General features: G+C 40.9%; 1 protein-coding gene across 7 annotated transcripts in view; it reads left to right on the forward strand.

The window, feature by feature from the left end:
- The first annotated feature begins 289 nt into the window (after window positions 1-289).
- TUBGCP5 (tubulin gamma complex associated protein 5) overlaps window positions 290-13,212 on the forward strand; it is a 49,302-nt gene continuing 36,379 nt past the window's right edge. For 2 of the 7 annotated variants that reach the window (XR_007768727.1, XR_007768728.1), the window contains exons 1-8: window positions 290-618; window positions 3,387-3,440; window positions 3,525-3,633; window positions 5,521-5,617; window positions 7,814-7,893; window positions 8,139-8,277; window positions 9,333-9,450; window positions 10,602-10,691. Coding sequence is in view for 5 of the 7 variants with exons in the window: in XM_050919364.1 (XP_050775321.1) it covers window positions 458-618; window positions 3,387-3,440; window positions 3,525-3,633; window positions 5,521-5,617; window positions 7,814-7,893; window positions 8,139-8,277; window positions 9,333-9,450; window positions 10,602-10,691 (848 nt within the window). In the remaining 2 variants the exon portion in view is untranslated. Of the gene's footprint in view, window positions 619-2,315; window positions 2,485-3,386; window positions 3,441-3,524; window positions 3,634-5,520; window positions 5,618-7,049; window positions 7,132-7,813; window positions 7,894-8,138; window positions 8,278-9,332; window positions 9,451-10,601; window positions 10,692-13,212 lie in introns of those variants that run through there. The other 5 variants (XM_050919364.1, XM_050919380.1, XM_050919408.1 and 2 more) reach the window with 4 other exon arrangements.

Consider the following 13,212-nt stretch of genomic DNA (forward strand, 5'->3'; position numbering starts at 1 on the left):
TCACTGCCCCACTGGAAAGGTGGCTGGGGAGACAGAAGCCGGCTGAAGAACACGCTCACCGTCACACTGAGCACTTATAATGGAGCCAGGAGCTGGGTCTCCCAATTCCCAAACCGGCTCCCTCTGTCCTCACTCCCCTCTGCCCAGCACTGTGGCCAATCGAGGCTCGCTACGGAGTCACATGATATTTAACCCCACCCACCAGCGCAGGCTGCTTTCTACTTATAGTAACACTTCCAACTCGCGCATGCGCACAGCTCAAGCGCCGCAGCCCTTCCTTTAGAGTCTGGCGGGTTTTACTACTGTGGGGAATCTCGTGAGACTAGGAGGGAAAGTGTCGCGAGACGTGCTGCGGGACGGCGCGGCGGTGACAGAAACAACGTGCGGCGGTTCAGGCGCGCCGCTGCTTCTCCCCTCCTTCGATCCCCCCTCCCCCCCCGGCGCGCGCTCTCGGGCAATGGCCGGTCAGCCCGCGCGCTGGAGCCCCCTCGAGCAGGCGCAGGACCGCGACGTCCGGGCGCTGATCCGGCGCCTGACCGGCCTCCGCGAGGCGCAGGGCGGGGAGGAGCCCGGCGGCCGCTTCCAGACGGCGCTAATCTTCGCCTGGTCCAACTTCAGGTCAGAGGCCGCGCGCTCCGGGTCTCGCTGCCCCCGGGACAGCCAGGAGCTGGGCGGCTTCCCTCAGTGCACCGCGCCTGGGGCCTGGCCTGGCAGCGGGCACAGGCCTCAAATCACGGGGGCTGCGGCTGTCCGGGGGGGGGTCCAACGCGCCTGCGCTGCTGCCTTCACACACTGGCACGTGCCAGGCCTGTCTGAGCTACCCACACCCACCCTGGCCAGGCCTGTCTGAGCTGCACACACACCCCCAGGCCAGGCCTGTTTGAGCTGCGTGTACACACACACACACACCTCCACCCACCCACCCTGCCAGGCCAGGCCTGTCTGAGCTGCGTGTACACACACACACACCTCCACCCACCCACCCACCCTGCCAGGCCAGGCCAGGCCAGGCCAGGCCTGTCTGAGCTGTGTGCACGCACACACACCCCACCAGGCCAGGCCAGGCCTGTCTGAGCTGTGTGCATGCACACACACCCCACCAGGCCAGGCCAGGCCTGTCTGAGCTGTGTGCACGCACACACACCCCACCAGGCCAGGCCAGGCCTGCCTGAGCTGTGCGTGCGCACCCACCCACCCTGGCCAGCCCTGTCTGAGCTGTGCACGCACACACCCCGGCCAGGCCTGTCTGAGCTGCAGCCTTACACACACACACACACCCGCTGTCTGTTGCAACATGGCACACGCCAGTAAGAACATCAGCGTTTTCTCCATTAAAAAAGATCCGGGCTCAGCATTGCCATCAGGGACTTAGTTACAGGTGCTTATCAGAGGAGCAGTGGCTGCCATCCTGGCAGCTATAAATTTCTTGCTGTCTGCTGTGTTACAATATTAGTCTGTTGGCATAAAATAAACTGTTTTTTAGTGATTTTGGAGAGAACTCTCAGTGTGATGTTCAAGGCATCACGTTAGGAAAGAGAGGGAATAAAACAGCTATTGAAATGAGCAAGTCTTTCAAATTGAGCAATGGCACAAAAATAACCAGTCAAGATCTGCCTCAATAAGTGTACATTTCTCTCCAAAAGATAGACATGCTTTTGACCTTAATGCATGTGAAATGAGTTCAACATAATCTTTATTAATCTGTCATTAAAAAAAATTATAAAGGCATAGTCGATTTTTCCATCTGAAGTGTTTTACAAATTATTACAAATGGCATGTAACCTCTTCAAATTACTGTAATCTTAACAGGGATTTCCCCCACCCCCAATTGACAGCACTTTTATGTAGTCAATTTCACTCTTTTCCCCCGCATTGTCAACTAGTCCTTGATTCTGCAAAGATTTATGCATGTGCGTAATTGAATGCACTCTGAGTAGCTCCATTTGAAGTCACTGGGAGTACATACAGTTCATAAAATTAAGCACATGTCTAAGTCCTTGTAGAATTTGGAGCAGCTCAGTTTCTCCCTTGTTGAAAAGATTCTATAAACATCAGTGAGTAGACTTCTAAAAAAATAAAATTTCAGCATTACTAGGAACTTTAGTATGAGTCTATCATCTGTCTAATGAAGTAGATATGTATTTTAAGGATGAAAACCATAGTAATCATACATAGCTATGGATTGAAACCTAAAATTTGTTCAGCTTTTTTGGGAGTGTACTGAAGTTAACTCAGGGGTGGCCAACCTGTGTCTCCGGAGCCACATGCGGCTCTTCAGAAGTTAATATGTGGCTCTTTGTATAGGCACTGACTCCGAAGCTGGAGCTACAGGTGCCAGCGTTCCAATGTGCTGGGGTGTGCTCACTACTCAGCCCGTGGCTCTGCCCCCACTCCACCCCTTCCCGACCCCTCCCCTGAGCCTGCTGTGCCCTTGCTCTTCTCCCCCGAGAGCCTCCTGCATGCCATAAAACAGCAGATTGTGAGGTATGAGGAGGGAGAGAGAGGTGGTGATTGATGGGTTGGAGGTGTGGGGGGAGCTAATGGGGGGGCTGCCGACATATTACTATGGCTCTTTGGCAATGTACATTGGTAGATTCTGGCTCCTTCTCAAGCTCAGGTTGGCCACCCCGAGTTAACTTTTTATCTTACATATGAACTTCTTACAATATGTTCATTATCAAACTGATAGGCAGTTCTTGTGATAATGTCTTTGGTGGTAGTGATGTAAGAAACAATTTAACGGGCTTATTTAAAAGTTAACAGTTGCCATTATTAAATATATGATCTCAAATGAGATGATACCTGCCAAAATGTTTGTCATGTAGCAACTGCTGTGTAGTGTAGATGTTTACAAGTGAGGCTTCTTATTGTTTGTATAAATCTAATATTTGTAAGTAAGCATTAGCTGTGCATTGCAGATTCAGACTGCAAGCACAGTACTTTATCTGCTAAAATAATATGTCTCTTCAAATAGTTTTCAAACATCTACTAGTCTGAGGCAAAAATAAATGTGGCAGCGGGGTGTATCAACATGGTTTAGGTACTATGCTCCTGGTAAGAAGCCCAGCCTATCCCCAGCTGCTGGGTAGGGTGCTAGTATTCTTAATAGGATACTGTTCCTGGATTATGTTTGTGGATCTCTGCTTTCTCTTGCTCCATGCCCACCTCAGAGCCTCTTGTTTAGCATGTGTAATGTGAATAGTACGGATGGGTGCCACTCAACCTTTTCTCCAGCCTCCTGACTGTTGCTACAGGTAAATAAACTGTCCCGGCTCGCCAGTGGATTTCCCTAATGGGCTGCGTACCAAAGGTTGCTGATCCCTGCTGATCCCAAACATTTCCTTGCACATTGCAAAAACTGTATTCTGTTTTAATTTCTCATCTAGATTTCATCGGTTTCTTGATGTAAGCAGTCACAAAGTAGAGAGGACAATAGAGGGGTAAGTTTGTCTTATTTTTACTATGTTGATTAAGTCTGTTAATTTGAAGCATTCATTGATAAGATTTATTTATTTTTAAATCAGAATTTATGAAAAACTGATTGTTCATTCAGACCTCAGTAAAGCCGCAAGCTGGAAAAGACTAATAGAAAAGTTTCTGAACTCACCACTTCCGAGCACTGAAGAAACAAAGGTGTGTAACATTTTCTTCTTTGTTCTAATGTCTTTGCATTTATCCTGATGCCGGTCACTTTGTAAGAGTTTTAGACCAGAAAGTACAAATGAGTTACATTACTACTAAGGGCATGGCTACACTTGCAGCCGCACAGCGCTGCCGCGGGAGCGCTCCCGCGGCAGCACTTTGAAGTGCAAGTGTGGTCGCAGCGCCAGCACTAGGGCACTGTTTACACTGGCGCTTTACAGCGTTGTAACTTGCTGCGCTCAGGGGTGTGTTTTTTCACACCCCTGAGCAAGAAAGTTGGAGCGCTGTAAAGCTCCAGTGTAGCCAAGGCCTAAGCTACATGATTGCTACTCTGTGAGCTGATTTTTTTAAATTATAACCTGCCATCACCCTATTATTAAAATATGTATTTATTGGGCATCCATCACCATGGTCTCTGGGTGCACTTTTCATGGCTTAAATTATATCCTTAACATTGCAGATGAGAGGCATAGAGCTCCACATTCTTTGTTGCATTAACATTTTTGGTAGGACAGGGGGATTCTAGCTGGTCATCTTAAGAAAATAGGGTTTCATAGTTTTCAGTTGGAAAACTGTGTTGTGTTTAAGGCTTCTGATGGATTAAAACTCTGTGCTCTCACTTGAACCATGTCACTTTGGTTCCAGTGTGGTTGTTCTGAACCTGTTCTAGCTGACCTTTGAAGACTGAAAGCTGCTGCTGCTGTTGTGAAATGCAGGCCCCTGAGCTGGGTAGAGGCACTCTCTATGATGTCATGCTATTTAGTAGGGCTGTGTGTTCTTTTCTTTTCCTAATGACTGTGCTTAGAACCTTAATTTCGTTTCTAATTTAACAGAACCGTGACTATAAAGTAGCAATGCAAATGCATCCTGAATTGCTATACTCCCCTTCACCCCCCTCCCCAAGATAGTCAACATATATCTACTTTTAGCTATGTTGTTTTTTGTGATTTAAAGTGTGAGCCAGTCTACATGCTCAGAAATGTCAGGTTGTATTTAGCACTCAGCAGTGTTGTATAAGGTAATTGCAGTGACCTTTAGCAGTTTCTCTTGTTGATGAGTGAACTTGGGTGTCTTGCTGCCTGGCTCTGTGGAACTTGTCCGTCTCAAAGATGATTCTGTAAATAAAGTACTTTAGCAGATCCTTGTAAGGAGGATGGTGTTAGCTTTAAAAAGGGCTATGATGTTGTAGTACAGCCTGATGAGTGCCAGACTGCTTTTCTACTAATTTGATTATATTATTTTTTCCCTTTTATTCTTTGCCTGTGTCACGCAATAGTTTAGTCTCCTGAGGGTTGTAGTATTTCGGTCTAATTTTAGTTGCTGGGTTTATTGTGCAGATATCTGGATGGTGCTGGTGGCCTGTGATGCATAGGAGGTCAAACTAAATGGTCCAGTGGTTTCTTCTGGCCTTAAACTTTGACTTTAATAGAAATGCATGGTTTCCTTCTAGCCCTGGAACACCTTTTAAAATGTATTTTTTAAAATAAAAAGGTCAAAATATGTAGATGTCAGAATCATTAAATGGTTCCATTCATGAAGGGCGAGTGACCTGTTAATAGTCCTGCATAACTGTAACCGTTGGCTTTATAGAATAAATGACTTTGCAGAATAAATGGATGAGTCCTTAAACCCTCATGTAGACTTTTAGTTGATGTGCTTTGTCACATTTCACATAATTTAAACAAGAATTTTAGATGACTATATTTTCGGTTTGTATTGGAAAAAAATAAGTAAATTAGGATATCCATTACTTGAGATGAGCTGAGGGGGCTAATACTACACACTCTGGCATACAACATTCTTGTCTGTTCATTTTCTAAAGTCTTTTAAACCATTTTATTCCATTTAATTGATTTTTTCTTTTGTGTATTTTTAAAGACAGATGCTCATTACGGCATACTATCTCTCCTACTGTGCTTGTCCGATTCTCCTTCCAACACCAACTATGTGGAAAAGCCAAGAGATAAAGAAGTGGGTAGGTTTCAAGATCTTTATATTTGAAATGAAAAACACACAGACAAGTGACAATATGATAGGACTTTTTTCCCCTTTGCAGTCTTATAACATCATGTCTTATTTCATTTCAAGATCCTCTCCTGGTTATCTTTTGTGGGTTTTTAATCTTGTATATAATTAACCTATACATTTAGAAGGTTTGTGGGTGGGGGACAAGGTTAATATTATGACTTTCTCATCCGGGTTGCTCATTCAAATCCACCCCCGTTGGTTGCTATCTGAGGGCCATTTGGTATGTTGTGTTTAAATGAGCCTGTGAGCTCTGTTCTGTTCCTGTAAGTGGGAACAAGTGTTAAATGACTGTCACAGTTAATACCCTCTCAGCAGAGGGGCCAGTGAGTGAAATATTATGTCACTTGTGGAACCGCCACGTGAGGTTTGATGTATATTGGTAAGCCTAGAGGAAGTTTGCATTACTGCTGTATTGCTGCATGAGTAAATAAAGGACTTCACTTTCTAACAATGTCTATCTTGACCATTTCATTACACCAAACTGAGCCAAAAACACAAATAAAATCTATCTAAAACTAGTAACTTCACATGTAATTTCACATAGGTAAGTTATGCAGTAACTTAACATAATGGAGTTTGGTTATTTGGTTATTAAAAATATTGCTTTTCTGTTCTAACCAGTTTTAACTTGGCAACATCTAGTTATCCACCTTAACTTACCAAGAGTTAATTTTACATAGTCTCCTGGTTTTGTAGTAGTACACTTCTGTGCCAATATAACGCGACCCAATATAGCACAAATTCGGATATAACGCGGTAAAGCAGTGCACAGGGGGTGGTGGTGCTGCGCACGCTGGTGGATCAAAGCAGGTTTGATATAACGCAGTTTCACCTATAACGAGGTAAGATTTTTTGGCTCTCGAGGACAGCGTTATATCGTGGTAGAGGTGTATCGTACAATTTCCCTTTGTTTCTGATTACTGACAAATGGCGTTAAATTGACAGTCCCCAATGGATCGAGAATAAAAGGATGAGAAGAGTGGAACATCTGAGAAAAATGTGTTTGGGATACCACACATCCTTGTGATATTCATTTGCAATGCTGAAAAATAGCCATTAAAAAAAAATGATTTGAAACAACATTTTAGTCTAGAAACTGGGCGGTGGGTGGGGGAAGAAGCCTCGTATCTTAAAATTCTTTTTAGAGTGGCCTCTGCACATTTCCACTCTTGGAATGCACTGGTGACGCAGCTTGGACTGCATTGTCAGCACATTCCAAAAGTGTAAACATGCAGAGGTTATCTCAGAAGATTCCAGTTACAGGTGAGTAACCTTCCTACTGGATTAAAGTATATTATTTTATATTGTTTGTGTGATTTATTATTTTATTTAAAAATATTTATCTATAGCACTATGGTTGTACATATTCTTCTACACAGAAGGAAAGACAAGTTCCCTGTTCTCAGTAATTTACAGTCTGGGTTCCTGATCCTGCAAAGACTTGTCCATGTGTTACTTTTGGTAAGTCTACGCCCCAAAGAAAAACCCATGGCACTGAGTCACAGAGCCCAGGTCATTTGGGCTAGTGGTACTTAAAGATAACAGTGCAGACATCCTGTCTTAGACTGGAGTCTGGGTTCTGAGACCCTCACCAGGTTTCAGAGCCCAAACTCCAGTCAAAGCGGGAATGGCTAGCCCCAAGCCCCATCAACCCAAGTCAGTTCACCCAGCCTCTGACACTCAGTGCTGCAGGTTTTTCTTTGGAATGTAGACCATTTTTATGCACTGGGAGTAGTTCCGTTGAAGCAAATGAGATTACTCACAGTGCATAAAGATGCGCACTCTTGCAAATCTTCTGCAGGATTGAGGCCTAAAATAGATATGACATGATGCAGGAAGAAGTGAAACCAGGCAAATGGGATGACAGTACACCATATTGCAAATTTGTGTGAGTCTAAAACTCAGAATCAGAGAAGCACTTCAGAAGAAATGTATATAGGTAGAGAAGGAAACAGGAAGATAATTCATCAGACCACTTAAATCTTCAGTGAAAATTTTGTATCATTGCTAAAGAAAGTGACAGTTTTGAATGGAAGAGAGTATCTCTTATCAATCTGCACCTTTAGAAACATTTCCAAGTCTTGTTAGAGAGGAAGTTGGAAATAAGCACAAAAATATTGAGTCTCATTTGTATTCCTTTTAGAAAAGGAAGAAGAATTTGACTGGGGAAAGTACTTGATGGAAGGGGAAGAAATTTATTTTGGTCCTGACATAGACACACCAGTAAGTAATATCTTAGAAGTGACTGACTGCATTCTTACAGACAATATTTATTGAAAGAAAAATTCGGGGGAAAAAATCAAATGATTTTCAGAGTTCCTTTTAGTTTCCCTCATGCCTTTTTTTTTTCCAGTAGAAAACAAAGTAGACATGTTACACTGACTTTCCCTGCCAAGAAGTACTGAGTATACTTCCTTCACTCATGTACATTGCACTAAAAATTTACTTGGTCTTGTCATATTTGACAGGATTGGTCTGAAGAAAGTGAAGGGGAGGAGGATGCTCAACAACCTCTGAGCAGGGAAGATTCAGGCATTCAAGTAGACAGGACACCACAAGAAGAACAAGATCAAAACAAGAAAACAGTGTCTCAGGTCACATGGAAAGGTTGGTTATTCAAAATTCTCTTCATGGAGGGATCTCATAACAAATGGATTTCTAATAAATGATTCTCACTCGTATGTAGCTACCTAAGTCTTCCATAGTTATTGTTCTATATTAAAGTACTCTGGTATTGTCACTATAGTTAAGGTTGTGAGTTTGGTTATGTGTTATAGTTACTGTTTAACAGAGTAAAATGGTAGTGCCTCATTTGTGTGTAATGAAGGTTTGATCTAATTTCCATTAAAGTCAAGGGAAAGACTTCCATTTATTCCTATGGGAGTATGCACACCGATGCTGCTCTAGGGATAATTGTACATCAGATAAACACAACGTAAATATATCTAGACATAATACAAAGCTTGTTATTAAATGTTAACACTGAAATAAAAGCAGGTATGAAGAAAAACATTTGTGTGCGCTTGAGTATAGTATACTTCAATGAATGAAAACGCTTGTAATAAATGTGACACTAATGGCTCTCCTTCAGATTGGTTTCAGTCAGTTTCCCTGACAGCTGTGAAATTATAGGAGCGTGCACAATAGGATATTGCACCTAGAATAGAAGCTGGTTATCTGTGAGGGTAGGTGTCATGAGGGTTAGAACTAGGAGAAAAAAATTTTAGGTAATGTACTGAGTGCCTAGTATTAGGGACACTCTGACTGTAGGGTGAGCTTACTGGTATTTGGCATCTTACTTTTTTAAGTTACCTTTAATATAGGTTTTGTATGTATTGTTTCAACAAATGTCTAAAATAAAGTACATTTCCTTAAGATGGAAAGATATATAAATATTAATATATATCTGCCTTATTTTTAGGGCCTGATTTTTCAAAAGGTCAGGCACCTTTGTGTGTAAACTAACTTATACATGCAATCACCATGATTGTACATGCAATAAAGTGCAAACAGACGGGCGTAATTAGCCAGTTAATTGAATACAGCTGTATCCTGAAACTAATTCATTATTGGGTTGCTTATTGGTGAGACTTCTTTTTGTCTTTTATAAGTCTTCCCTATGTCAATGAAAATCCTTAACTGACTATCAAATGTCTTACCAGTGGGTGAACCTGATGCACGCAGCTGGCTGGAACAGCATGTGGTTCCTCAATATTGGACAGGAAGAGCTCCTCGTTTTTCTCACAGTTTTCACCTACATTCCAATTTAGCTGCTGTCTGGTAAGAAAAAAAGATGACTTACATGTTCACTGCTGATAAATAAAGCCAGATAATGGTTTAATGAACTATTAATGATTTACATTAAGCTGTGATACTGTTAAAGTGTAAAATGTGTGTGCTCTTCCAAAATATGTAGTTAGCATTTGTTACTGATTTAGTTTAAAATATATTTATATATTGCAAACTAAGTAAGTGCAAATTGAACAAAATGAGCCAGTATAATTTTAATTTTTGCTTATTGTGCTGAACAGTCGTCGTTCTCCCACCCCGGTAAAAATGCATAAAATGTCTTCTGTGTTACTGTCCTTCCCAATGTCAGAATTTAAAACAAAGCAAGTACTGTTGTGTCCATCACAAATTCCAAATCTCAGTTTGACAAATTTAGCATGTGTAGGGCAATACCAAATTGTGATTTGGTTTGTGCACACATTCACTGTCAGTGAACATATTTGGCTTGGTTGAATTTTGAGCTAAGAAATTGTATAAATAACTAGTACTATCAGTGATAAAAATGAATTAAAATACTAAAAACTTCAGTAATCCTAACATACTACACTAAAATCTTTTAGTCTACCAATAAAGAAATCATGGAAGGTCTATGAATAATTGTAGAACTTTTTCCTATGATCTTGTGTTCATATTTAGAGGTGAAGGAATTTCCATTTCTTTTGCAAGTTTTCGAGATGGCATGTGTTACTTTGAGGTGGGATGGAATTTAGGGGTTATTTGTGATCCAAATTTATGTTTACTCTTGACTTTAATGTATTTAAAACAGTTACATGTTCTATTTATAATCATTGAGTCAAAAAAGTGGATTCATCACGTTACTATGTATGTTATTGGATATTAAGTAATTAAACATTTGAGAGTTGGAATACTAAAACTAATACTTCAAATATTTGCTAGTTAATGGTTGTTGGGCTTTGACTGGATAATATTTTGGTGGCTTTTCATATTTTTTTGCCTTTAAAAAGGTTTAGAGTCAAACTCTGTTCTTGTTTACAGCCTGTAGAGCTTCATGGAAGTTTTTGAAGTCAAAAGTGTAAATTAGGGGAGAAATGAGCGTTAAGATTATTGCTTGATTCTTATTTATAAACTCTTCAGCTGTGATTTCAGTTGTTTTTAATTAATAGTACATTTTCTTCTTTTAGGGACCAACACTTGTACAGCAGTGATCCCTTATATATGCCAGAAGAAAGAACTCTTGTAACTGAAACACAGATTATCCGGGAAACTCTCTGGTAAGCGGGAATCCCTAAAATATTTGTATATGAAATTTATTTAATATTAAAATGATAAAAGAATATTGCATCATAGTGTTATTGGTCCTCGGAGACAGATTTGCAGTTGGCTTTCAGTGTCGGAAAAGAAATATCGATATGTCCTTTCTTTCTAATCTGTGCACCATCACCAGTAGTGAAGATTCTGTAATTGCAACATTCTTAATAGTCTTAATGCACAAGCCAGAAAATAAGCCATCTCACTCTTTCATAACTGTATTGCCTGTGCAGTACAAAAAACTTAGTTTTGTCACTTAAAGTGAAAGGACTTAATGCACAATGAGCAGATTTGTTGAGTGAAAAGTCAGTCATTTTATTTTTCTTACTATTAAAAATACTTTTAAGCTCAATTCAGTTGAGAGATGGGAGGAAACTTCTAAAAGAAAGAGCTGAGACCATGACTATGTGTTCTGTTGAAATGTATTTCTGATCTTGAGCAAAATCGTTTACAGTCTCTGGGTCACAATGGACCCATTATTGCTCTCTGATTCCCAGGTGACAGTAGTGCCACATAGTCATGCTACATGCCCTCTATTCATCGAAAGCTGGCCTAGTGGTTGCAGCCATTTTTCTCTGATGTTTACATTGTCACAGTGATCCATCCCTTTTCAGTATCAGTGCTAGATTTCTACATTACGCTCTACTGAGTGCCACCTTTTAAAGGTACTGGAAGTTTCAGCTAATAAAAAATGCTGGCATCTTTTGCGTATGACTAGTTGCTGCTTCAGAACTTTGTCGGCTTCCAAGTGCAATTTAAGATATAGGTTACAATTTAGTAAACTTTATATGGCCAGCTGAGGGTTTGCCCCTCTCATGTGGTATCTTAACACAGCAGTAACAGTCCATCGGTTCTTGCTGTTAAATGCTTAAGATATGGCTGACGTGATGTGCACTGGAGGGCGCACATCTTTGAAACTTTCTTCCTTTAACAATCTACCAGATGTGGTGTTGCATCTGACGAAGTGAGTATTCACCCACGAAAGCTTATGCTCCAATATGTCTGTTAGTCTATAAGGTGCCACAGGAGTCTTTGTTGCTTTTTACAGATCCAGACTAACATGGCTACCTCTCTGATACTTGATATCAGACGTAGGTTTGTTGAGAAGTTGAAGAGGTTTTTGTTTTTTTTTTTGTTTTGTTTTTTTGGTCCAGGTTTTTTCTTATCCTATAGCTTTGCCACTGACAGGATTTGAGGATGTTTTAATGATTTGTAATTCAATTTTTTTGCTATAATTGTTGTTAGGGACTCAGTTGTGAGGCTGGAAATCCAATTTATAAATATGTATTATAATATAAGTTATCTTAAATGAATTTTAGAATTTTAAGTCTTACAGAAAGTAGTTCCCAACATTATACTTGTTAAGACAAAAATTTAACGTGATGTCCCATTCTTTGTAATAAGGTCCACAGGTCTCTTACAGTGGTACTTCAACATGCTTGCAACTTGGGGGCAGAACCTTTTCTGTCATTCATTTTATGTTGCTGGAAGGTTCCTCAGTTTTCCCAATCAAAATTTAACCTGGTTTCAGCTTACAATCTCCAATCAGATGGGGATTTATTTTATTTGAAGTTAGGAGATTTCTCTAATGAGAACAGTAATGTACTTTTAATTTAGCCAGATAGTCCTCAAATTGTCATTCCCTAGGTAAGTTCAAGAAATATTCCTTCTCTTGTTGAGCATCAAAGGTCCTGTCTTTAGGAGCATTAGCAATCTCAAGGCATAGTAGTTATTTCTCCTGCATTAAAATCTGTTGGACAGCCATTAGTTCACCAAAATCTGCTTATTGGTCATTGAATCTTGGCCAGTACCATTCTATATACCCTAGTACCCAAGAGAAGGCGGAGGAGATATTTATGTATTATCTACCTAGTTTTGGGTGTCCATATTTAAAGGATGATCCTACTTTCCATTCTGGAAGAACACGGCTATGAAAATCCCATTGTAACGTATCTGTGGATTTTAGCATGAAGAACAGGAAAATTTACGCTTGCTTAGCTGAAAATATCCTTTTTTTGAGAATATAATATGATTCACAGATCTGGCTGACCATGGAGACAAATGGATCATCCAGATTAGAGATGGAAATTGTCATCCAAGGATTTGGGGTTTTTTTCATTATGTGGAATTTAAAATGTTCTGTTTTTTCCTCAAAGTATACTTGGGTATTCCCATGCTGCCAGTGTCTGACAGGTCTAGTTCTGTTCCCAGACTGCAAGCAGGCGGAAGTACCATTGAATGAATCTGTGGATCTTATTACTTTGAAGAAAAATGTCCATTGCTGGAGATGGAACACTGGATTGGGGGGGACTGATGCTCTGAGGTGGTATGGGGAATTCTCTTTCTTAGGGTGCCTGACTGGTGGGTGTTGCTCACATGCTCAGGGTCTAACTGATCACTATATGTGGGATCAGAAAGGGATTTCCCCCCAGAGTAGATAGGGAGGGACACTGCGAGGAGGGTTTTCACGTTCCTTTGCGACAT

Source organism: Gopherus flavomarginatus, chromosome 1 (assembly GCF_025201925.1).
Source record: "Gopherus flavomarginatus isolate rGopFla2 chromosome 1, rGopFla2.mat.asm, whole genome shotgun sequence".
NCBI lineage: Eukaryota > Metazoa > Chordata > Testudines > Testudinidae > Gopherus > Gopherus flavomarginatus.